Raw genomic sequence first — 23,177 nt, 5'->3', positions numbered from 1 at the left:
ATCCTCCCTGTACATAATGCAATCATGTTACATTTTCAGAAATTATCGAAACGGATCCATGCAACCCATCACCCTGTGGCGCAAATGCTGAATGTAATAATGGTGTTTGTACTTGTTTGCCTGAATATCAAGGAGACCCTTACTATGGGTGCCGACCTGAATGTTTAATGAGTACTGATTGTCCACAAGATAAAGCATGCATTAAAAGTAAATGCGTCGATCCCTGCATCAACACATGTGGTGTGGGTGCTATATGCGATGTGTTTAACCACGTTCCCATGTGTTCATGTCCGAAAGGATATTCAGGAAACGCCTTTATTCAATGTATAGAGAATAAAGTAATTGAAATTATTAACCCATGCAACCCTTCACCTTGTGGTCCTAACAGTCAATGTCGTGAAATAAATGGCCAAGCTATATGTTCATGTTTGCAAGGGTACATGGGTGCCCCACCTACATGTAGACCCGAATGTGTTACCAGCTCAGAGTGCGCACTGAATAAAGCATGCTCAAACCAACGATGTGTTGATCCTTGCAAAGGAAATTGCGGTGCAGGAGCCCAATGCCAAGTGATAAACCACAACCCCATCTGTTCCTGTCCATCTGGCTTTACAGGCGATCCATTCACTAGATGTATAATAGAAGGTACAGTGCTATTGTTCTAAATAATACTCTTAATTATTACTGTTAATTATAATGTTTAAAAAATTTGCCTTTGGGTCAAGAGCCAGCTGCTGAAGGCAGAACCTACTGCTCGACGTGGCACGAATTGTAAGGAGAGTCGTCACTTTGAATTACTAACTGCCAGTGGCTTAAGTCTTAGCCTCGCAAAGGGTGGTGATTCCTTTTTAAAAAAATATTATTATTAAGCGGCGATAGCCTAGATGGGTGTGGAACGGACTGTTGAGACGAATGTCCGCAGGTTCAAATCCCAAGGGCACACACCTCTGACTTTTCTAAAAAATCATGTGTGTATTCTTTGTGAATTTATCGTTCGCTTTAACGGTGAAAGAAAACATCGTGAGGAAACCTGCACATCTGAGAAAGTTCTCTATAGGAATTTCGAAGGTGTCTGAAGTCTACCAATCCGCGCTAGGCCAGCGTGGTGGACTAAGGCCTAATCCATCTCAGTAATAGAGGAGGCCCGTGCTCAGCAGTGGGCAAGTATATAATACAGGGCTGATATTTTTTTTTAATATTTATGTTTTTTTAAACATGAATTATGTATGTTTAATTTTACAAAAAGTACATGTTAAAATAAAATATATAACAAAAAACAAATCATTTGTTAGTTTACTAGTTCAACTGTATATTTTATTTTTATTTTGTCTAATTTCCAATATTTTTTTTAGATTTACAACCTGCAATTTATGTCAACCCATGCGAACCTTCTCCATGTGGCCCGAACTCCATATGCAAGGAAATAAATGAGTCCCCATCATGTGCATGTATTGACGGATATACAGGAAATCCACCGAACTGTCGCCCCGAATGCATTGCAAATTCAGAGTGTCCCAACGAGATGGCGTGCATCAACCAAAAATGTAGAGACCCATGTCCTGGGTCATGTGGAGCTGGCGCAGAGTGTAGAGTAGTGAGCCACACGCCACAATGCATTTGTCCACCTGGCTATTCCGGGGATGCTTTTATAGAATGTAGGGTCATAGACTTGCCACTTACACCGTGTTCCCCATCTCCATGCGGCCCTAATGCCGTTTGCAAGGAACAAAGAAATGCCGGAGCGTGTGTGTGTTTACCTGACCATATCGGCAATCCCTATGAAGGATGTCGCCCCGAGTGCGTCGTGAATTCTGATTGTGCCACTAACTTGGCCTGCATACAAAACAAATGTAAAAATCCTTGCAACAATATATGTGGACGTAACGCTGTGTGCAACGTTATCAATCACACACCGAAATGTGAATGTCTGCCTGGAATGACGGGTAGCCCTTACCAGAATTGTTATGAACAAATGGAAGGTAAATCATTTCAAGATTAATTTTAGCGTTATATCTTCGTTATTACCATTAGAAAGAAATTGTTTCTTATTTAGTATCGATATTGTAACATATGTTATTACTTTCTTCCAGAACCGCCTATGGTACACAGAGATCCTTGTGTGCCATCACCATGTGGGCCGAATAGTATTTGTAAAGTTTCTAATGAACAGGCAGTGTGTACTTGCCAACCAGAATTTATGGGAACGCCACCATCTTGCAGACCAGAATGCCTACTCAGTTCTGAATGTAATCAACAACAAGCATGTATACGTCAGAAATGCAGGAACCCTTGTGAAGGAGTATGTGGCCGGAATACTGAATGCAAAGTTATCAATCATAGTCCTATATGTTCATGTAGATCCCAGCACACCGGAGATCCATTCAGTGAATGTTATAGAGGTATATAGAGTTACTATACAATACTAAATTATTCACAATCTTTTTGAAATAAATTCTTATTATCTTTTCAAATTCTTACAACAAATAGCTACTCGAAAGAAAAGAAATCAATCTTAATATTCTGAATTATTGAAAATTATTTGAGTAACGATATTTTTTATTTCAGTGGCCGAGGTTGTTCACCAGTCTACAAGCAACCCATGTGTACCATCCCCGTGTGGGCCGTTCTCACAGTGTCGTGACGTAGGAGGATCGCCTTCCTGTTCTTGTATGCCACAATACACCGGCAGCCCTCCCAACTGCCGACCAGAATGTACTATTAACTCTGATTGTCCCAGTGACAAAGCATGCGTCAATGAAAAATGTATCGACCCGTGTCCAGGGTCGTGCGGAGTTAATGCTAATTGTAGAGTTCAGAGCCATGTATCAATTTGCACATGTTTCGACGGATATACTGGAGATCCATTCAATAGTTGTACCTTGAAACGACCGGCAGGTATGTCAGTAGTTGATGGGATTGTGAAACAATATGCATTTTATTAACAGCTATAGGTTATTGTTGAAAACTAAATGTAATGTTAAATTTTCAGAAATAACTCACGTTGACCCTTGCAATCCTTCACCTTGTGGACCAAACTCAGTTTGCAATGCAGGTGTTTGTACTTGTATAGAAGAATATCACGGTGACCCATACTTTGAATGTAGACCGGAATGTACTATAAGTTCAGAATGTCCAATGGATAAGGCATGTGTAAAACATCATTGTGTCGACCCATGCGTTAATACATGTGGCACTAACGCATTATGTCAAGTGGTCAACCATATGGCAGTGTGTACATGTCCTGCGAAGATGACCGGAAATGCATTCATACAATGTACTCCAATTAAAGGTAAAACTGGTTTTAGTAGCACAAAAAGTAATTCATACAATTTATGACAGAATTTGTTTTAATTATTGCATTTCTGTTGCAGAGGTCTTACAACAAAATCCATGCCTCCCTACTCCATGCGGACCGCATAGTCAGTGTAGAGAATTCCAAAGTCAAGCAATTTGTTCCTGTTTACCAGGCTATCGTGGTGCCCCACCATCATGTAGACCGGAATGTGTAGCGAGTTCGGATTGCCCACTTAACAAAGCCTGTAGCAATCAAAAATGCATCAATCCCTGTCAAGGAACTTGTGGTGTAGCTGCTCAGTGTCAAGTTATAAATCATAATCCTATCTGTAGTTGTCCTGCGACGCTTACAGGCGATCCTTTCACGAGATGTATTTCCATTCGTAAGTTGTTACGATTATTTTCACTATTTATCTTCAATTTCGTATAATCGAAACAAGGTATTGTACCTGCGTATTATTTTTTTAGCCGTTGCAGAGCCCTCGGTGCATGTGAATCCGTGTCAACCATCGCCATGCGGACCTAATTCTATTTGTCATGAAACCGACGGAGACGTCCCGTCTTGTCAATGCATGCCTGAATTCATTGGATCTCCGCCCAACTGTCGACCTGAGTGTTTGGCTAATAGTGAATGTTCACCTCAGCTTGCATGTATAAACAAAAAATGTCAGAATCCTTGTGAACAGGCATGTGGTGGAAATGCAGAGTGTAGGGTTGTTAGCCACACTGCAGTTTGTATATGTCCTGAAGGATATAGTGGAGATGCTGCCGTACAATGCAGCAAAACACCTATTTTCTCTGTAGAGTACATATCTCCATGCAGTCCGTCGCCTTGCGGCCCCAACGCCGAATGTAGAGAACATTCTGGAGCGGGTGCTTGTGTATGTGCTAAAGGATACTTCGGAAACCCATATGAAGGATGTCATCATGAATGTGTCGTTAATTCAGATTGCCCAAGTAATAAAGCCTGTACCAGAAATAAATGCATAGACCCATGCCCTGGTACGTGTGCTCCGAATGCTGAATGTCAAGTAGTAAATCATTCACCATTGTGCACTTGCAGATTAGGATACACCGGTGATCCATTCAGCCATTGCTCAATCAAACGTAAGTAATTTACATACCTAAATTTATATAATTTGTTTTCTGGTGAATATTGAGTACATGATTTCATGTAGTTTAGATTAAAATGCTACTCACTAATGAGATTGACTGAATTTTCAGCTATAGAAGATGTACCAACAAATCCTTGCGAACCGTCGCCATGTGGTCCAAATAGTCAATGTAGAATTTCAAACGGCCAAAGTGTCTGCTCATGTTTACCAGAATATCGGGGCTCTCCTCCAAATTGTAGGCCTGAGTGTGTGATAAGCGCTGAATGTCCAAGCGATAAAATGTGTAAGAATCAAAAATGTGTATCTCCATGCCCTGGACCTTGTGGACAGAATGCACTTTGTAAAGCTATAAATCATAGCCCCATATGTACGTGTCAAAATGAATACACCGGAGATCCATTTTCACGTTGTTACTCGAATCCAAGTAAGTGTTGTTATTAAAATATGTATATAGAAACAAACCTGAGATAATATTATTTGTATTATCATATTATTTTTTTTTAGTTGCGGAGGTACCTCAAGTACCCCAAAGAGATCCTTGTGTGCCTTCACCATGCGGCCCCAATTCACAATGTCAAAATAATGGCGGCGTCCCATCTTGCTCTTGCCTGCCAAACTTTGAAGGCAGTCCACCTAATTGTAGACCAGAATGCACTATAAACGAAGACTGTGCTAGCAATATGGCCTGCATGAACCAAAAATGTAGAGACCCGTGTCCTGGATCATGTGGAATAAACGCTATGTGCCAGGTCATCAAGCATGTCTCTATTTGTTCGTGTAATGAAGGTTACACTGGAAATGCATTCACTCAGTGCAATCTTATACCACCTAAAGGTAAGTTTAAAATTGAAATATTTATACAAACACCATGTAATATGGATAAAATATTTTTTTTAAATTGATTTTTATTGAAGTTCAAGATGACTTATGTAACCCGTCACCATGCGGAGAAAATGCTGAATGCTTCGATGGAAAATGCACTTGTCTTCCTGAATACCAAGGAGATCCCTATTCCGGATGTCGGCCTGAATGTTTACAGAGTTCCGAATGTGATCGCAGCAAAGCATGTATAGGAAATAAATGCAAAGATCCATGTCCGGGAACTTGCGCGTTGAATGCCGTGTGCAATGTAGTAAACCACATTCCAATGTGCAGTTGTCCGGAACGAATGACTGGAAACGCCTTTGTAGAATGTCGACCTGTAATAGGTTTGTATTTATTTATTATTGAAGTAAACAAATTATATAAGTATAGTTAGTAATACTATTGAAATAACATTTTCATAATTAATGATGTAGTATGAATTTACAAAAGAAAAAATATTTAAATAAACCTGTGTTATATTATAGAAACATTCGGAAACCCCTGCGAACCTTCTCCATGTGGTCCAAACAGTCGCTGTCGAGACATAAATGGCCAAGCGGTATGTTCATGCGCTCCTGACATGATCGGGTCACCTCCATCTTGCCGACCCGAATGTACTATAAGTGCCGAATGCCCACTTAACATGGCATGCAGCAATCAGCATTGTGTCGACCCCTGTATTGGTTCATGTGGTGTTAATGCGGAATGTAAAGTTGTTAATCACAACCCGATATGCACTTGTCCACCGTTATACACAGGAGATCCATTTTCCCGGTGTATTAGACAACGTAAGTCTTTTATTATATAACGCCAGATATTTATGTATAACATTTGATGATTTTATTTTAATTGCTATTATATATTTTAGCTGAGAGACTGCCAGAGCTTGTTACCCCTTGCACACCATCACCTTGTGGCCCTAACTCACTATGCAAAGAAATAAACGAAGCACCGTCCTGCATATGTTTAGAAGGTTTCATAGGCTCACCGCCTTACTGTAAGCCAGAGTGTAGCAGTAATGAAGAATGTTCAGTACATTTGTCCTGTGTCAACAAGAAGTGCACTGATCCTTGTGTGGGCGCTTGTGCTCCGAATGCGGAATGTCGAGTTGTGAGCCATTCGCCTATCTGTTTATGTCCTTACGGCTTCACTGGCGATCCGTTCTTTGAGTGTGTTCACGAACCATTGCATACAGAGGTCGCAACAACACCATGTTCGCCTTCTCCATGTGGTGCAAATGCCATCTGTCGGGAAAAAGATAATGCTGGATCATGTTCGTGCATGGAAGGATACATTGGCAACCCATATGAAAATTGTCGACCGGAATGTGTTGCCAACACTGATTGTCCGTCCAATAGAGCTTGCGTAAATACTAAATGTGGCGATCCATGTCCTGGAAGCTGCGGACCCAATGCTTTCTGTCAAGTCGTAAACCATGTACCTCAATGCACATGCAACACTGGTTACTCTGGCGATCCATTTAGATATTGTGTTTACCAAGGTTAGTTCAATGTTATAATACATAATTTAAACAAAACCACATCACGCTTTTATAAGCTCCGCAAAGCGGGAGTCTGAATTGCACCCGGGGAACCCACTTTTCGCCATGTGTGTTCTTTCTCATGGCATAATAGGTGGCGAGCCTATCGCCATATCGGACATAAATTTCAGAATCCGGCCAAATTAATACTGAGCAAAAAAATCCAATGTCACTCGATCTTGGAGTTGTAGTTGTAGTCGTACTCTGCACGCAATACAATAACGCTACCGATACAGTTAGTCATTATTAGGTTGTACGTGATGTGATTTGAGATTAGTTTATTAGTTATTTAAGTCAGGTATTTTATAATATATTGTATTATTTATAGAACCAGTGGCAATCGCGCCAGTTGATGTGTGTTATCCATCACCTTGCGGCCCTAACAGTCAATGCAAAACAGTAAATAATCAAGCAGTATGCTCGTGTTTGTCGGAATACGTCGGCTCACCACCTAACTGTCGACCAGAATGCGTCGTTAGCTCTGAATGCCCCTACGATAAGGCTTGCGTGAAACATAAATGTATCAATCCTTGCCCTAAACCCTGTGGTCGTAATGCTGTCTGCAAAGTAATTAATCACAGCCCGATGTGCACGTGTGAACAATCCTTTACTGGCGATCCATTTACTGTCTGCACACCGGTTAAATGTAAGTTACCTATTTTTTTACTCACAATTTGATTACGTTTATTTTTGTTCTAACACTATGGTATTTATTTTCAGATGACGTAGTTCCAGATTACAAGCATCCTTGTGTACCTTCTCCATGTGGGCCTTATGCCGAATGTCGTGATATCGGCAATAATCCGTCGTGCTCTTGCCTACCCACGTACATCGGCAGTCCGCCAAATTGTAGACCTGAATGTACAATACACTCCGATTGTCCCAGCGATAGAGCCTGTATCAACTCAAAATGTCAAGATCCTTGCCCTGGTTCCTGCGGCGTGTCTGCTACATGTAGCGTTCTAAATCACATTCCCATATGTACTTGTCTTGAAGGATATATTGGAGATCCGTTCACCAGTTGTAAAATTCAGCCATTGGAAGGTTAATATATTGTAATCATTTATTATAAATTTATAGGTATATGTTTAAATTGTTTTTAACTTGACATATATATTTTTTTTTACAGTGGAACCAATAGTGACAGACGCTTGCTCAAATGTTCACTGCGGCTCTAATGCAGAGTGTATTAACGGTCAATGCCAATGCTTACCGGAATATCATGGTGATCCTTACTTTAACTGTCGTCCAGAATGCGTGTTCAGTTCAGATTGTGAGGAGAGCAAAGCTTGTGTGCAGAAGAAGTGTGTTGATCCGTGCGTGGGAGCTTGTGGAGAAAATGCTATTTGTCGTGTTGTTAATCACATTCCTATGTGCAGCTGTAATAATGGCTTTACTGGAAATGCCTTCATCGCATGCAACCCAATAAGAGGTAAGCACTTGTTATTGATGCAACTTAATATTTCTGTTTTATTCATGCGTTAAACTTAAATATTGTACTTAATGATCGCATTTATTTTTTATTTCAGTGTATCCTACTCAAAATCCATGTAGCACAGCTATTTGCGGCCCGAACAGCCAATGTCGCGAAATAAACAACCAAGCTGTATGTTCGTGTCTGCCAACGTATTTAGGAATACCCCCAGCTTGTCGTCCACAATGTGTAGTAAACGCTGAGTGCCTACAAAATCAAGCTTGTGTAAACCAAAAATGTATTGACCCATGTGTCGGAACATGTGGATTAAGAGCAATTTGTGAAGTAGTCAATCATAATCCTATCTGTGCATGCCCTACTTCTCATTCCGGAGATCCTTTCATACAATGCGATTTAATTATAAGTAAGTAGAAAATAATTCACATCGGTTTTAAAAAATCTTGAACGAATTAATTACTTATACAAGTAAATTATTACAGATGCTCCTCCAGTGACTGTGAGTCCTTGTGAACCATCTCCGTGCGGACCTAATGCCATTTGCAAAGATATAAATGGCAGCCCATCATGCACATGTATGCCTGAATATAAAGGACAACCACCTTATTGCAAACCGGAATGTATAAGCAACAGCGAATGCGCCCCACATTTAGCATGTCTTAATCAAAAATGTAAAGATCCTTGTATAAGAGTTTGCGGAGTAAATGCTGAATGTCACGTGGTCAGTCACTCCGCCATGTGTGTGTGTCCACAAGGTTACGTGGGTGATCCATTTTCACAATGTTCATTGAAAATTAACAACGAAATCTTGACACCGTGTTCACCATCTCCTTGTGGACCTAATGCGATTTGTCGAGAACAGAATAAAGCTGGCTCATGTACATGTAATGAAGGATATTTCGGTAATCCCTACGAAGGTTGTCGTCCCGAATGTGTTTCTAACTCAGATTGCCCTGGCGATAAAGCATGTATTGGCAATAAATGTCAAGACCCTTGTCCGGGAACCTGCGGTGTGAACGCTGTCTGTTCTACATTAAACCATGCTCCAATATGCACATGTATAGTCGGTTATACAGGTGACGCCTTCCGTCGCTGCAATCCTATTCCTCGTGAGTATAATAATATGATCTCAAAGTGTTTTAAGTTACAATGACTATAAAGATATAGTATTTACTTGCTTATTTAATTTCAGAGCAAGAAGCCGCACCACAGAATCTCTGTTCGCCGAATCAATGCGGGCCTTACAGCCAATGTCGTGTCATAAATGACCAAGCTGTGTGTAGTTGTTTAGCTAATTACGTTGGCGAGCCACCATCTTGTAGGCCAGAATGTACATTGAATTCGGATTGTGCTACCGATAAGGCTTGTGTAAATCAGCACTGTGTTAATCCGTGCCCAGGACCCTGCGGTAAAAAATCTGATTGCAGAGTATTCAATCATAATCCAATTTGCAGCTGTCGTCCAGGTTTTACTGGTGATCCTTTTTCAAAGTGTTATCCTAAACCAGGTAACGTATTGTTATATTAGAATAAAAAATATATTCTTACTACTAAGTTTATTAATATTATATCTTTTTTTATTGTTATAGCAATACGACCGCTTTTGGATGAGACGACCGATCCGTGTGTGCCGTCACCATGTGGACCATTCTCTGTCTGTCGAAATATAGGCGGACAACCATCCTGCTCTTGTTCGCCTGAATACTTAGGAAGTCCACCGAATTGTCGACCTGAATGTGTTACTAATCAAGATTGTGTTAGTACTCTTGCCTGCATAAACCAGAAATGCAAAGACCCATGCCCCGGTTCTTGTGGACAGAATGCCCAATGTTCCGTAAAAAAACACGTTTCAATCTGTACATGTCTTGAGGGCTATGTAGGCGATCCCTTCACAGCTTGCGCATTAGAGCCTATAAATGGTAGGTAGTTCATGATGAAATATGAGATTCATGCTATGAGTACGTGTTCAAAGCTTAATACAAATTAAATTATTACGTAATTGTTTCAGATTTACCTACAGATCCATGCAATCCATCACCATGTGGTTCAAACGCGGAATGTAATAATGGAGAATGTATATGCTTGCCAGAATATAAGGGTGACCCATACTTAGGCTGTCGACCTGAATGCACAATTAGCTCAGACTGTCAAAAGAACGAAATTTGCGTCAATAAGAAATGTATGAACCCATGTCCCAATACATGTGGCACAAATGCAATTTGCGAAGTTATTAACCATATCCCGATGTGCAGTTGTCCAACAGGGTACACTGGCAATTCATTCGTGTCTTGTAATGTTCTCAAAGGTAAAAAAGCGGCGAATATTTTAAAATAAGGTAATTAAAAAATATATGTAATTAACGTCCATTTTTTGGATTTTAGCTCCTATGCCAACCAAGCCATGTAATCCTAGTCCGTGTGGACCAAACAGTCAATGTAAAGAGGTAAATAACATTGCTATATGTTCCTGCATACCGGGCTACTCTGGAAATCCCCCAACATGCCGAGCTGAATGTACCACCAGTTCTGAGTGCTCATTGAACAAGGCGTGCAACAATTACAAATGTATCAACCCGTGTAAAGGCGCTTGTGGTGTCAATGCACTGTGTGAGGTTGTTAACCACAATCCTATTTGTTCATGCCCGAATGACTTTACTGGAGATCCATTCACTAGATGCATCCCGCGACGTAAGTATTTCAATATTACAATCAGCAGTATTTCTGAAAGAAAAATACGAATAACATCACTTCGTCGCAAGAATGAAGTCAAATAATCGTGCCATTTTTATTTTAGCACAAGAAATCCCCGTACAAATAGATCCTTGCACACCATCACCATGTGGACCTAATTCAGTGTGCCAATCCATTAACGAATCGCCATCATGTACTTGCATGGAACAATTTATTGGTGTACCACCCAACTGCCGACCGGAATGTACAAGTAATAGCGAGTGTCCGAATCACCTGGCTTGCATTCATAATAAATGTGGTGACCCATGCGTAGGTGCATGTGGTGCCCTGGCACAATGTCGAGTAGTGAGCCATGTTCCAAACTGCGTCTGCCTACCGGGCTACAGTGGAGATCCATTCCTGCAATGTACAGTGGTTCAGCATATTCCCCCATCACAACCGTCTTCTCCATGCCTTCCATCCCCATGCGGAAGTAATGCTATTTGCAAAGAACGCAATAACGCCGGCGCTTGTTCTTGTGCATCTGGTTACTTTGGAAATCCTTATGAAGGTTGCCGACCGGAATGTACCGTCAACACAGACTGTCCGTCTAATAGGGTATGCCAACAAAACAAATGCCAAGACCCGTGTCCGGGTACATGTGGCACCAATGCTCAGTGTCAAACTGTGAATCACGCACCAATATGCACTTGCTTACCAGGATTTACTGGTAATCCATTACAAAATTGCAAACTTCCACCGCAAAGTGAGTATTTCTTGTTAAATTAGAATTATATTTCAAATATCATATCGCTAAACATGTAAAAATATAGTAAATCAACTAACTTGTTTGTAACTTGATAATTAAATTTTTAGGTATTGAACAACCATCGAACCCTTGTGCTCCCTCACCATGCGGTCCCAACAGCGTATGCAAAGTAGCCAACGAACAAGCAGTATGCACTTGTCTACCAGAATACCGAGGCGCTCCACCAAATTGCAAACCAGAGTGTGTTATAAGTGCTGAGTGTCCAACAGACAAAGCTTGCATATCTCTAATATGTAAAGATCCATGCGTCGGGCAATGCGGACAGAATGCTCTATGTAAAGTTATAAATCACAGTCCAATATGTACATGCATGGAACAGTTTACTGGCGACGCTTTTAGCCGATGCTACCGGCTGCCACCTCCCGTAGTACACGAAGCACCAAAAGACCCCTGCCTGCCTTCACCTTGTGGACCATTTAGTGAATGTAGAAATGTAGGTGGAATACCATCGTGCGTTTGTCTACCTAAATATATAGGAGCCCCGCCAGGATGTCGCCCTGAGTGTGTGATCAATGCGGATTGTCCCAGTAATCTCGCTTGCATTAACAATAAATGTAATGATCCTTGTCCAGGCTCATGTGGGTTGAATGCTCAATGTGTAGTGAAGAAAAATACGCCTATTTGCACGTGTTTCGAAAATTATATTGGAGACGCTTTCACTGAATGTAAACCGCAAGGTAATAACAATAATTTCACTTAATTAATGACATATTAACACTATAATATTTTAACCGATCTTATCACTACATAATCATAATATTCTTTTTGCAGAGATTGTCCAGGATGAAATTGATTTGTGTAATCCATCACCTTGCGGTGCCAACGCAGTTTGTAATGATGGAGAATGTTCATGTCTTCCTGAATATCAAGGAGATCCATACTTTGAGTGTCGCCCTGAATGTGTACTTAGCTCCGACTGCCCTCACGACAAAGCATGCTTACGAAATAAGTGTGTCAATCCATGTAATAGCGGTGTTTGTGCTACTAGTGCAATATGCGAAGTTATAGCCCATATACCCATGTGCAGATGTCCAGAACGCATGACTGGTAATGCTTTCGTCCAATGTTCCCCTCTAGAAGGTACGCATCACCATTATAGTTGAGTAAAATAATAAACATATACTTATATTATAAGAAAATGACTATATATTTTTTTCAGTTGAAAGTCCTCAACCTTGCCAGCCCAGCCCATGTGGGCCAAACAGCCAGTGTCGCGATGTGAATGGTCAAGCTGTATGCTCGTGCTTGGTTGGATACATTGGAAGCCCACCTTCGTGCAGACCAGAATGTAGTGTGAGCACAGATTGTTTACCTCACCAAGCTTGCAGTAATAGGAAATGTATCGACCCCTGTCGTGGAGCATGTGGAATCGGTGCAAAATGCCAAGTCATTAACCACAACCCGATTTGCTCTTGTCCATCGTCATACACAGGAAATCCATTTGTCAGATGTATAGTGCAAGAATTTATCCCGGAACCAGTCAATCCTTGTACTCCGTCACCGTGTGGACCGAACTCTGTTTGCAAAGAAAGTTTAGGCGCACCTTCATGTTCTTGCCTCAACGGATATGTTGGATCACCGCCTTACTGTAAACCAGAATGCATCGCTAATTCTGAATGCCCCTTAAGTCTCGCATGTATAAACCAAAAATGTGTGGATCCATGCAAAGGTACTTGTGGCAGCAATGCCGAGTGCCATGTAATAAGTCACTCACCTTCTTGTACATGTATCGCAGAATATACTGGTAATCCATTTGTGGAATGTCGTAGAAAGGAAATTATACATGAACCATTAAGTCCCTGTCAACCATCGCCATGCGGCAGTAATGCTATTTGTAAAGAATACAACGGCGCTGGATCATGTACATGTTTGGCAGACTTCTTTGGAAATCCATATGAAGGCTGTCGCCCAGAATGTACTATAAACACTGATTGTCCACCCGATAAAGCATGTGTTCAGAGTAAATGTCAAAACCCATGTCCGGGAGCATGCGCTCCGAACGCTCTCTGCCAGGTCATCAACCATGCACCATCATGTTCTTGTGATCGAGGATATACTGGCGATCCATTCCGTTACTGCACACGAGAACGTAAGTTTTCATTTCTTACGTTAAATAATTACTTAACATTGCTTCAGGAAACGATATACTTTATTAAATATAATATGAATGCTTTTTTAGAAATTCAAGAAACACCCATAAATGTATGTCAGCCATCACCATGTGGACCAAACAGTCGTTGTCAGGAAGTAAATTCACAAGCCGTCTGTTCCTGCTTACCTAACTATATCGGAATACCACCAGGCTGTCGTCCGGAATGTGTTACAAGCGCAGAATGTCCTAGAGAGAAGGCTTGTGTAAACCAAAAATGTGAGGATCCATGTATAAGTGCTTGCGGAATTAACGCCAACTGTAGGGTTATAAACCATAGTCCAATTTGTCAATGCAAGCCTAGTTACACAGGAGATCCGTTCACTAGATGTAATCCATTGCCACGTAAGTTACTCTTATATTATTATCTATAAATAATAAACCATTGAATAGATGCCCTTATATTAATTTTTATCTTATTATAGCGCCGGTTGCAAACGTTGTGTTGGAACCGTATAGTAACCCATGTATACCATCACCGTGTGGACCTAACTCGATTTGCGAGGAAGTAAACAAAGTGCCGTCGTGCACATGCATGCCTACTTATATAGGCAGTCCACCAAATTGCAAACCGGAGTGTGTAATCAATGCGGAATGTCCAACTTCTCAAGCATGCATCCAACAAAAATGTCGCGACCCTTGCCCTGGCTCTTGCGGTATTGGTGCAGTCTGCACTGTATCATTGCATACACCTATATGCACATGTCCTGATGGTTACACTGGTGATGCGTTCACAGTGTGTACACCAAAACCACCTGGTACGTACCATTTTTTTTTAACAATTTATACTTAATATTTTGTATACCTTAAAGCACCTCATGATAAACTTTTTTTTGTATTTCAGTGTATGATGTGATTGATAACTGTAATCCGTCTCCTTGTGGACCCAATGCCATATGCAATGACGGAGTGTGCACTTGTGTTGAAGAACACCAAGGCGACCCTTACCTGGGCTGCAGACCTGAATGTGTACTAAGCACAGATTGCCCTACAGATAAAGCTTGTGTAAAAAATAAGTGTGTAGATCCTTGTCCTGGCACGTGCGCTCTAAATGCTTTATGTGATGTCATAAATCACATACCGATGTGCAGTTGTCCTCAAAGAATGACGGGCAATGCCTTTTATAACTGTGAACCAATACAAGGTAAAGTATTCTGAACCAAGATACTAAATAATTTATACTATTCAGAATATAAAGAGTCTGCTCATCGCGTATTTGGCATGGCCACTGGCCAGCCCAACATCATTTTAAATAGTATGCAAATAACATTCAGAGTTATTTATTACATGGATATTGTAGTATAGTATATGTACAGTATTTTCGGCTTTCCTATGCCTATTACTGAAATTAAATTTAACAGCTCAAATCATAGGACTTAATTATTTTTTAATCGTGATGCCTCATAAATTTTATAGTTGTAAATATACCTACCCTACCATATACTTGAGGTTAAAATGTCTCGATAGTTAATTATTATGTCTCCTGCTTTCCAGTAGAGGGAAGTATATAATTTATATTTCCAACTCCTCTCTTTTTTGATATTTGATTAATTACGTTGCGACCTAAAGACACATAAGTGTCCTCTGAGACTCGCGGAGCTTCACCGCTCGTTTTCATAACACGCGTGCTTTTGCTGATCCTGGCTTACAGGTGTTGCAGTGCCCGTTGTGAAGGCGGGATAGTCGTCTCTTTTTGTTATTAACATTCATTATATTTATATTTACAGGACCAATTGTGAAAAATCCTTGTCATCCATCGCCATGTGGACCGAACAGTCAATGCAAGGAACTGAACGGGCAAGCAGTGTGCAGTTGTATACAAGGATACAGAGGCAGTCCACCACTGTGTAGACCCGAATGTGTTGTCAGTTCAGATTGTCCATCAAATAAGGCTTGTTCTAACCAGAAATGTATAGACCCTTGCGCCGGATCCTGCGGTGTAGATGCGAAATGTGTTGTTGTGAAACACAATCCCATATGCACATGCCCGAATAAGTACACTGGCGATCCATTCATCAGATGTACACCATTCCGTAAGTGTACCCCAATATTTGATATGTGATGATATTAAATAAATATATCATATTATACTTCTCGGGTTTTGTTCGGTATAATTAGATATTTGCATATTTTTTATAGGACCCCCTGTTGCCGACATTACACCTTGCTCACCGTCGCCATGTGGTCCAAATGCTATTTGCAAAGAAGTTGCAGAAACACCATCATGTACATGCATGCCAGACTATTTTGGAACGCCGCCATATTGTCGACCAGAATGTTCCAGTAATAGTGAATGTCCTTCTAATCTGGCATGTGTTAACCAAAAATGCAAGGATCCATGTCTGAACGCTTGCGGTCTTAATGCGCAGTGCAGAACAATAAGCCATTCGCCAACATGTTTCTGTGATAACGGATATACTGGAGACCCTTTTTCGACATGTTATCCACAAAACGAAATAGTACCGGAAAGATCTTCGCCATGCGAACCTTCGCCGTGTGGCGCCAACGCAGTTTGTAAAGAGCACAACTCAGCCGGTTCTTGTTCTTGTTTACCAGACTATATAGGTAATCCATATGAAGGCTGTAGGCCTGAATGTGTTGTCAACACCGATTGTATACCTAGCAGATCTTGCGTTCGAAACAAATGTATAGACCCATGCCCCGGCACTTGTGGGCCTATGGCTATATGCGCTGTTGTTAATCATCTACCAACATGTTCGTGTCCGAAAGAATACACTGGCGATCCTTACAGACGATGTGACATTATTAGAGGTATTCATTTTATTATTCACCACAATTATTGTGATTTATTTTAATCTATTTTATGCGTTTGGAAATTATTAAATTAACTTTAATATTGCAGAACAACCACCCAAAAATATTACGCCTTGCGTACCAAATCCATGTGGGCCTAATAGTGTCTGCCGCGAAGTGAATGGGCAAAGCGCATGTTCGTGTATGCCAAATTACATTGGGACACCACCAGGCTGCAGGCCAGAATGTACATCAAGTTCGGAATGTTCCTTGGATAAAGCGTGTGTCAATCAGAAATGTGTAGATCCTTGTCCTGGTCGTTGCGGCTCAAACGCTAATTGTAGAACTGTTAACCATAGTCCTATGTGTTCATGTAACCCTGGATTTATAGGAGATCCTTTCTCATTCTGCTCTCCTCAACGTAAGTATTCACTTAATTTAATAGAAATCAATATATATAATTAATAATCCTGGTGGCGTAAATATAAATATTTTTCATGTTCTTGTAGCTAAACCGCCTCCAGAGCCAGTAAGGAACCCATGCGTACCCAGTCCGTGTGGTGAAAATGCAATTTGCCGTGAAGTTAATGGCTCACCATCTTGTTCCTGCATGCCGAATTATCAAGGACTACCACCTAATTGCCGACCAGAATGTGTAATAAACCAAGACTGTCCAGCTGACAAAGCTTGTTTCAACATGAAGTGCCGAGATCCATGCCCTGGCAGTTGCGGTCAAAATACAGAATGTACTGTCTTCTCACATCTTCCATCATGTACATGTTCACCAGGATTTACTGGAGACCCCTTCACTTCATGTGCTATTATACAGCCCATAAAAGGTAATAAATGTGTAATAAGTATATTTATTACAATAATTATATCGAAATCCTTTAAACTATAACGACCTTTTATTTATTGCAGATGAAACTCCATTTGATCCTTGTAACCCATCACCCTGTGGATTCAATGCGCAATGTAACGACGGAATTTGCACTTGTCTCAATGACTATCAAGGCGATCCTTACTTTGGTTGCAAGCCAGAATGTGTATTAAATACAGATTGTGCTTTGGACAAAATTTGCTCAAAGAACAAATGCGTGAATCCGTGTCCAGGAACATGTGCTCCGAGCGCACAGTGCAATGTCTACAATCACATCCCAATATGCAACTGTCCAGAGGGCACGACAGGCAATGCATTTGTCGAATGTCACGAAGTCAAAAGTAAGTACTTAATTGAATGTAATTACATTATATATAAATAGTAGGTAAAAAGCGGCGACAGCCTAGTTCGGAATGAAAAGATCTACCAAGACAGATATCTGCCGGTATAAAACCCAAAACTCCGAGATTTCGAAGTTATGTGTATTGTTTATCAATTATAATCGTTCACTTTAACGGTGAATGAAAACAAAGTGAAGAAACCGAAATATACCTGAGAATTCTGCAAAAAAAAACGAATATATTATGTGAAGTCTGCCAATCCGCACTTGGTCAGCATGATGAACTAAGGCCTAATCCCTCTCAGTAGTAGGGGAGGCTCGTGCCCAGCAGTGGACAGTATATGATACAGGACTGGTAATATTAAGTTATTAACGTGTTTTTACTTCTTTTTAGTTGCAATAATGGAACCTTGTAATCCAAATCCATGTGGACCTAACAGCCAATGCAGAGCTATAAATGGACAAGGCGTTTGTTCATGTCTTCCAACGTTTGTTGGCACTCCTCCATCGTGTAGACCGGAATGTACGATCAGTGCAGAATGTCCACGCAACGAAGCATGCAATAATCACAAATGCATCAATCCATGCTTAGGCAGCTGTGGCTATGGAGCGAAATGTGAAGTGATCAACCACAATCCTATATGTACATGTCCAACCCAATACACCGGAGATCCTTTGGCGTCATGTTATCCAATAGGTATATTTTGACCTTGTTTATAGAAACATAGTAAATATACTTATTAATTATAGAATACTATTTTACATTAAACTTAAATAATTTTACAGTGGTTCCTGAAGTACCAGTGGATCCTTGCACCCCATCGCCTTGTGGCCCGCATTCAATATGCAAAGTTATTGGAGAATCGCCTTCTTGTACTTGTCAGTCCAATTATATCGGCATACCGCCAACTTGCCATCCGGAATGTGTGAGCAACTCAGAATGTCCGAGCAATCTGGCTTGCATCAATCAAAAATGCCGAGATCCGTGCCCGGGTAGCTGTGGTTATAACGCGGTGTGCAATGTTATCAGTCACGCTCTTGTATGTTCTTGCCCATACGATCAAACTGGAGATCCTCTTATTTCCTGCAGCCCAATTAAAGGTAGTGTAATAAATTGGATGTCCAAAACTTATCCAATCTCGGCTATTTTTAACACTACAATATTTCTAACGACGCAATTTTTGTTTTGTAGAATCTGTCATTGAATACACATCGCCATGCGATCCTTCGCCTTGTGGACTTAATGCAGAGTGTTCGGAAAGAAATGGCGCCGGTTCTTGCAGATGTGTAGAATCTTATGTGGGTGATCCATACGAAGGATGTAGACCTGAGTGTATTATCAATAGCGACTGCTCGCCAGTTCTAGCATGTGTTCAAAATAAATGCAAAGATCCTTGCCCAGGCGTGTGCGCATCTAACGCTATCTGCCAAGTTATAAACCATCTACCATCGTGTTACTGCCCTCCAGGGTTAACCGGCAATGCTTACTCCAACTGCGTTGTGAAAATAGAAGGTACATAATATTTTGTAGACTTAAACATTACAGTGATATTTAACCATAATTAATTGACATGTAAATTCATATTAAATATAACATTTTATTTCAGAACCCGTAAAGACTCCCTGTACTCCGTCACCATGCGGCCCTAATAGTCAGTGTCGAGAAATAAACTCACAAGCCATATGCAGTTGCCAACCTAACTTCATGGGCTCTCCGCCAAATTGTAGACCTGAATGCACAATCAATAGCGAATGTGCCAGTGATAAGGCTTGTATTAACCATAAATGTGTAGATCCTTGTATAGGACAATGTGCCAGAAATGCAAACTGTCGTGTTATAGCTCACAATCCCATATGTTCCTGTCAAGAACGCTTCACTGGAGATCCTTTCACAAACTGCGTACCAAGTAATTATTTATTCAATAAATACCATATTATTTTATAAGGATACATAATTATACAATATTGACTAAACTATTTAATTTCTAGTGCCAATTTCAATTCCACCAGTTGAAGCCCAAAGAAATCCTTGTCTACCATCTCCATGTGGACCGAATTCCCAATGCGATGAACTTAACGGAAACGCGAGGTGTACTTGCCTCCCCAACTATATCAGCTCGCCACCACGATGCCGGCCCGAGTGTACCATCAATTCTGAATGTAGCGCTATTACGGCTTGCATAAATAATAAATGCTCAGACCCTTGTCCTGGAGCTTGTGGAAACAATGCTCAATGTAACGTTAATAACCATATGCCTATTTGCTCTTGTGTGCCCGGATATACTGGAGATCCCTTCAGCAGTTGCCACATCATACAACAAGGTAAGAAAAAATAAATCTCATTTATATTGTTAATTTGCCTTCAGATAGATGATTAGAAAGCTATGTGCGGATATATAATTAATAGTATAGTACTATAGAAATAATTTTAAAGCACTAATGATTAGATTAATTTGCTGTCGAATAACTGATGACTATACAGTTCGTTATTGTATTTATGCATAATTTTTTTTTGATTTCAGTACCGGCTGTGCCTGTCAATCCTTGTTCACCATCGCCTTGTGGTCCTAACGCCGTGTGCGAAGATGGCGTATGCTCATGCATACCAGAATATCACGGCGATCCATACTTTGCATGCAAGCCAGAATGCATATTAAACTCAGATTGCCCACGCGACAAGGCTTGCGTACAAAATAAATGTGCAGATCCTTGTATTGCAGCATGCGGAACGGACGCTATTTGTGAAACTATAAATCACATTCCTATGTGTTCTTGTAAGCCTGGATATACCGGATCACCTTTCCAATACTGTATCAAATTCGGTATGTTGTACAGTATCATAATTATTACAGTTTGTAAATAAGAATGCATTATGACAATTCTTTTTTCTTGCAGAAACACCTGTCGTGACGAACTTGTGTGAGCCATCCCCTTGCGGTCCAAACAGCCAATGCAAAGAAGTGAATGGGCATGCTGTTTGTGTTTGCGTTCAAGGGTATATCGGTAGTCCTCCAAATTGCCGACCGGAATGTGTAGTCAGTTCTGATTGTAAACTGGATAAGGCGTGTTCCAACCAAAAATGTATTGACCCTTGCCCAGGTGCTTGTGGTCTTAATACACATTGCATAGTAGTCAACCATAATCCTGTCTGCACTTGTTTATCAGGATACTCTGGTGATCCATTCTCGTCTTGTCAGTTTATTCGTAAGTATGAAATAAAATTGATTGTATTATCATAAAAAATACCTTGTTTCTTGTTTTGTTCACCTATTTTTTTTGTTATACAGCTGCAACAGTACCTGAGAGAGTCAATCCGTGCCTACCATCCCCCTGTGGCCCTAATTCACAATGTATCGAGCGTGAAAATGACGCTGAATGCAAATGCTTACCTGAATTTATAGGAGCACCACCACGGTGTAGACCAGAGTGTACAAGTAACACTGAATGCGCAACTAATATGGCATGTATTAACTCACAATGTAGAGACCCTTGCCCAGGGTCATGTGGTACAAACGCCGAATGTAGAGTTGTAAGCCATACACCAATATGCTTATGTCAGCTTGGTTATACAGGCGATCCATTCGTTTATTGTAACATACAAGCGGTTGCGGTTGTGGAGGAACGCCCCACTCCCTGCATTCCGTCACCATGTGGAGTCAATGCAGAATGCAAAGAAAGGAACAATGTCGGCTCTTGTATGTGTTTACCTGGATACTTCGGAGACCCATATGATATTTGTAAACCAGAATGTACACTTAATTCGGACTGTCCGTCGAATCTTGCCTGCCATCAGAACAAATGTCATGATCCTTGCCCGGGCACATGCGGAATAAATGCATTATGTAACGTTATTAATCACGTAGCTATTTGTACATGCCCAGACCAACATAATGGCGACCCATACAAGATTTGCACGTTCCAACCACAATGTAAGTATTTAAAATTAATGTTCTCGTGCAAAAATTCTTTAATAATTTTTGAGATCGTAAAATTAAATTATATTTTTGTTCGACTACTATTAATTCAATATGTTTAATTTTTTAATAGCCGATGTGACGGATCCTTGCAACCCCTCACCATGTGGACCAAACAGTCAATGCAGAACACAGAACGGTGTCGCTGTATGCACTTGTTTAAGCGGTTATTCCGGAACACCGCCTTTATGTAGACCAGAATGTACAACAAGCTCCGAGTGTCCTTTAGATAAAGCCTGTGAAAACTTTAAATGTATATCTCCATGTCCTAAAGGATGCGGTATAAACACAGATTGTAGAGTGATAAAACACAATCCAATATGTTCATGCAAGTCAGGATACGCAGGTGATCCGTTCTCCCGCTGCTACGTACAGCCTGAGTTTAGGCCTTCTATAGTTGAACAAAGCAATCCTTGCGTTCCTTCACCTTGTGGACAAAATGCTGAATGCAGAGACGTTGGAGGAGTTCCTTCTTGCTCATGCATAATAGGATACTTCGGAAGTCCACCGAATTGTAGACCTGAATGTATATTAAATACTGATTGTAGCAACGACAAGGCCTGCATCAACATGAAATGCATAGATCCTTGTTTAGGTTCTTGCGGATCGAACGCTATATGCAATATTGTTAAACACGTACCAGTGTGCTCTTGTCCGACTGGATATGACGGCGATCCGTTTACAGGATGTACAATAAAACCACCAGGTAATACCTAATAAACATTTATATCGTAGTAGAAACAAAATGTAATATGTATGTGACAATATTTTAAAAATATAATTTCCTGTTATAGAACTGCCGCAAAAATCGGACCCGTGTTCTCCGTCTCCTTGCGGCGCTAATGCCGTTTGTAACGAAGGAACATGTACTTGCATACCTGAGTACCAAGGCGATCCCTATTTTGGATGTCGACCAGAATGTGTTTTAAGCACAGATTGTCCATTAGATAAGGCCTGTTCCAGACTAAAATGTATCAATCCATGTAGAGACATGTGCGGGGTCAACGCAGAGTGTACGGTTTACAATCACGTTGCAATTTGCAGCTGTCAAAGCGGTTTTACTGGCAGTGCATTTACCGAGTGCATCAAAATTAAAGGTTAGTACATTTTTTACTAACTTTATTAACCTACAATTATTCTTTGTATATGCTACAAACATTTGAATTTGTTTTTAGAACCAAAGAACAAACCGTGTGATCCATCACCTTGTGGACCCAATAGTATGTGCCGCGAATCAAATGGACAAGCAATGTGTGTTTGCTTACAAGGCTTCATTGGAAATCCGCCAAACTGTCGACCAGAATGTATACAAAGCACAGACTGTCCTCCATCTCTGGC

General features: G+C 40.7%; 1 protein-coding gene across 1 annotated transcript in view; it reads left to right on the top strand.

Moving 5' to 3' along the window:
* Window positions 1-23,172, top strand: part of LOC115448156 — a gene marked incomplete at both ends in the record, with an annotated part of 49,995 nt that extends 26,823 nt beyond the window's left edge. The window contains 44 exon segments of the mRNA XM_037447190.1: window positions 40-645; window positions 1,353-1,979; window positions 2,091-2,399; window positions 2,566-2,895; window positions 2,990-3,289; window positions 3,372-3,677; window positions 3,763-4,401; window positions 4,519-4,833; window positions 4,914-5,243; window positions 5,324-5,617; window positions 5,759-6,061; window positions 6,142-6,774; window positions 7,142-7,459; window positions 7,534-7,857; window positions 7,943-8,245; window positions 8,343-8,651; window positions 8,728-9,354; window positions 9,438-9,752; window positions 9,834-10,163; window positions 10,253-10,549; window positions 10,626-10,931; window positions 11,038-11,679; window positions 11,790-12,419; window positions 12,514-12,822; window positions 12,902-13,831; window positions 13,922-14,236; window positions 14,317-14,649; window positions 14,736-15,035; window positions 15,619-15,924; window positions 16,031-16,663; window positions 16,755-17,066; window positions 17,155-17,484; window positions 17,567-17,866; window positions 18,260-18,562; window positions 18,652-18,966; window positions 19,058-19,378; window positions 19,473-19,772; window positions 19,855-20,187; window positions 20,388-20,687; window positions 20,761-21,069; window positions 21,153-21,794; window positions 21,913-22,545; window positions 22,634-22,936; window positions 23,015-23,172. Coding sequence (XP_037303087.1) covers window positions 40-645; window positions 1,353-1,979; window positions 2,091-2,399; window positions 2,566-2,895; window positions 2,990-3,289; window positions 3,372-3,677; window positions 3,763-4,401; window positions 4,519-4,833; window positions 4,914-5,243; window positions 5,324-5,617; window positions 5,759-6,061; window positions 6,142-6,774; window positions 7,142-7,459; window positions 7,534-7,857; window positions 7,943-8,245; window positions 8,343-8,651; window positions 8,728-9,354; window positions 9,438-9,752; window positions 9,834-10,163; window positions 10,253-10,549; window positions 10,626-10,931; window positions 11,038-11,679; window positions 11,790-12,419; window positions 12,514-12,822; window positions 12,902-13,831; window positions 13,922-14,236; window positions 14,317-14,649; window positions 14,736-15,035; window positions 15,619-15,924; window positions 16,031-16,663; window positions 16,755-17,066; window positions 17,155-17,484; window positions 17,567-17,866; window positions 18,260-18,562; window positions 18,652-18,966; window positions 19,058-19,378; window positions 19,473-19,772; window positions 19,855-20,187; window positions 20,388-20,687; window positions 20,761-21,069; window positions 21,153-21,794; window positions 21,913-22,545; window positions 22,634-22,936; window positions 23,015-23,172 — 17,378 coding nt within the window.
* Window positions 23,173-23,177: the final 5 nt, after the last annotated feature.

This window comes from Manduca sexta, unplaced genomic scaffold, assembly GCF_014839805.1.
Source record: "Manduca sexta isolate Smith_Timp_Sample1 unplaced genomic scaffold, JHU_Msex_v1.0 HiC_scaffold_651, whole genome shotgun sequence".
Lineage (NCBI taxonomy): Eukaryota > Metazoa > Arthropoda > Insecta > Lepidoptera > Sphingidae > Manduca > Manduca sexta.
Note: the sequence above shows the minus strand (reverse complement) of the source record. Positions and strands in the feature narration are given on the sequence as shown.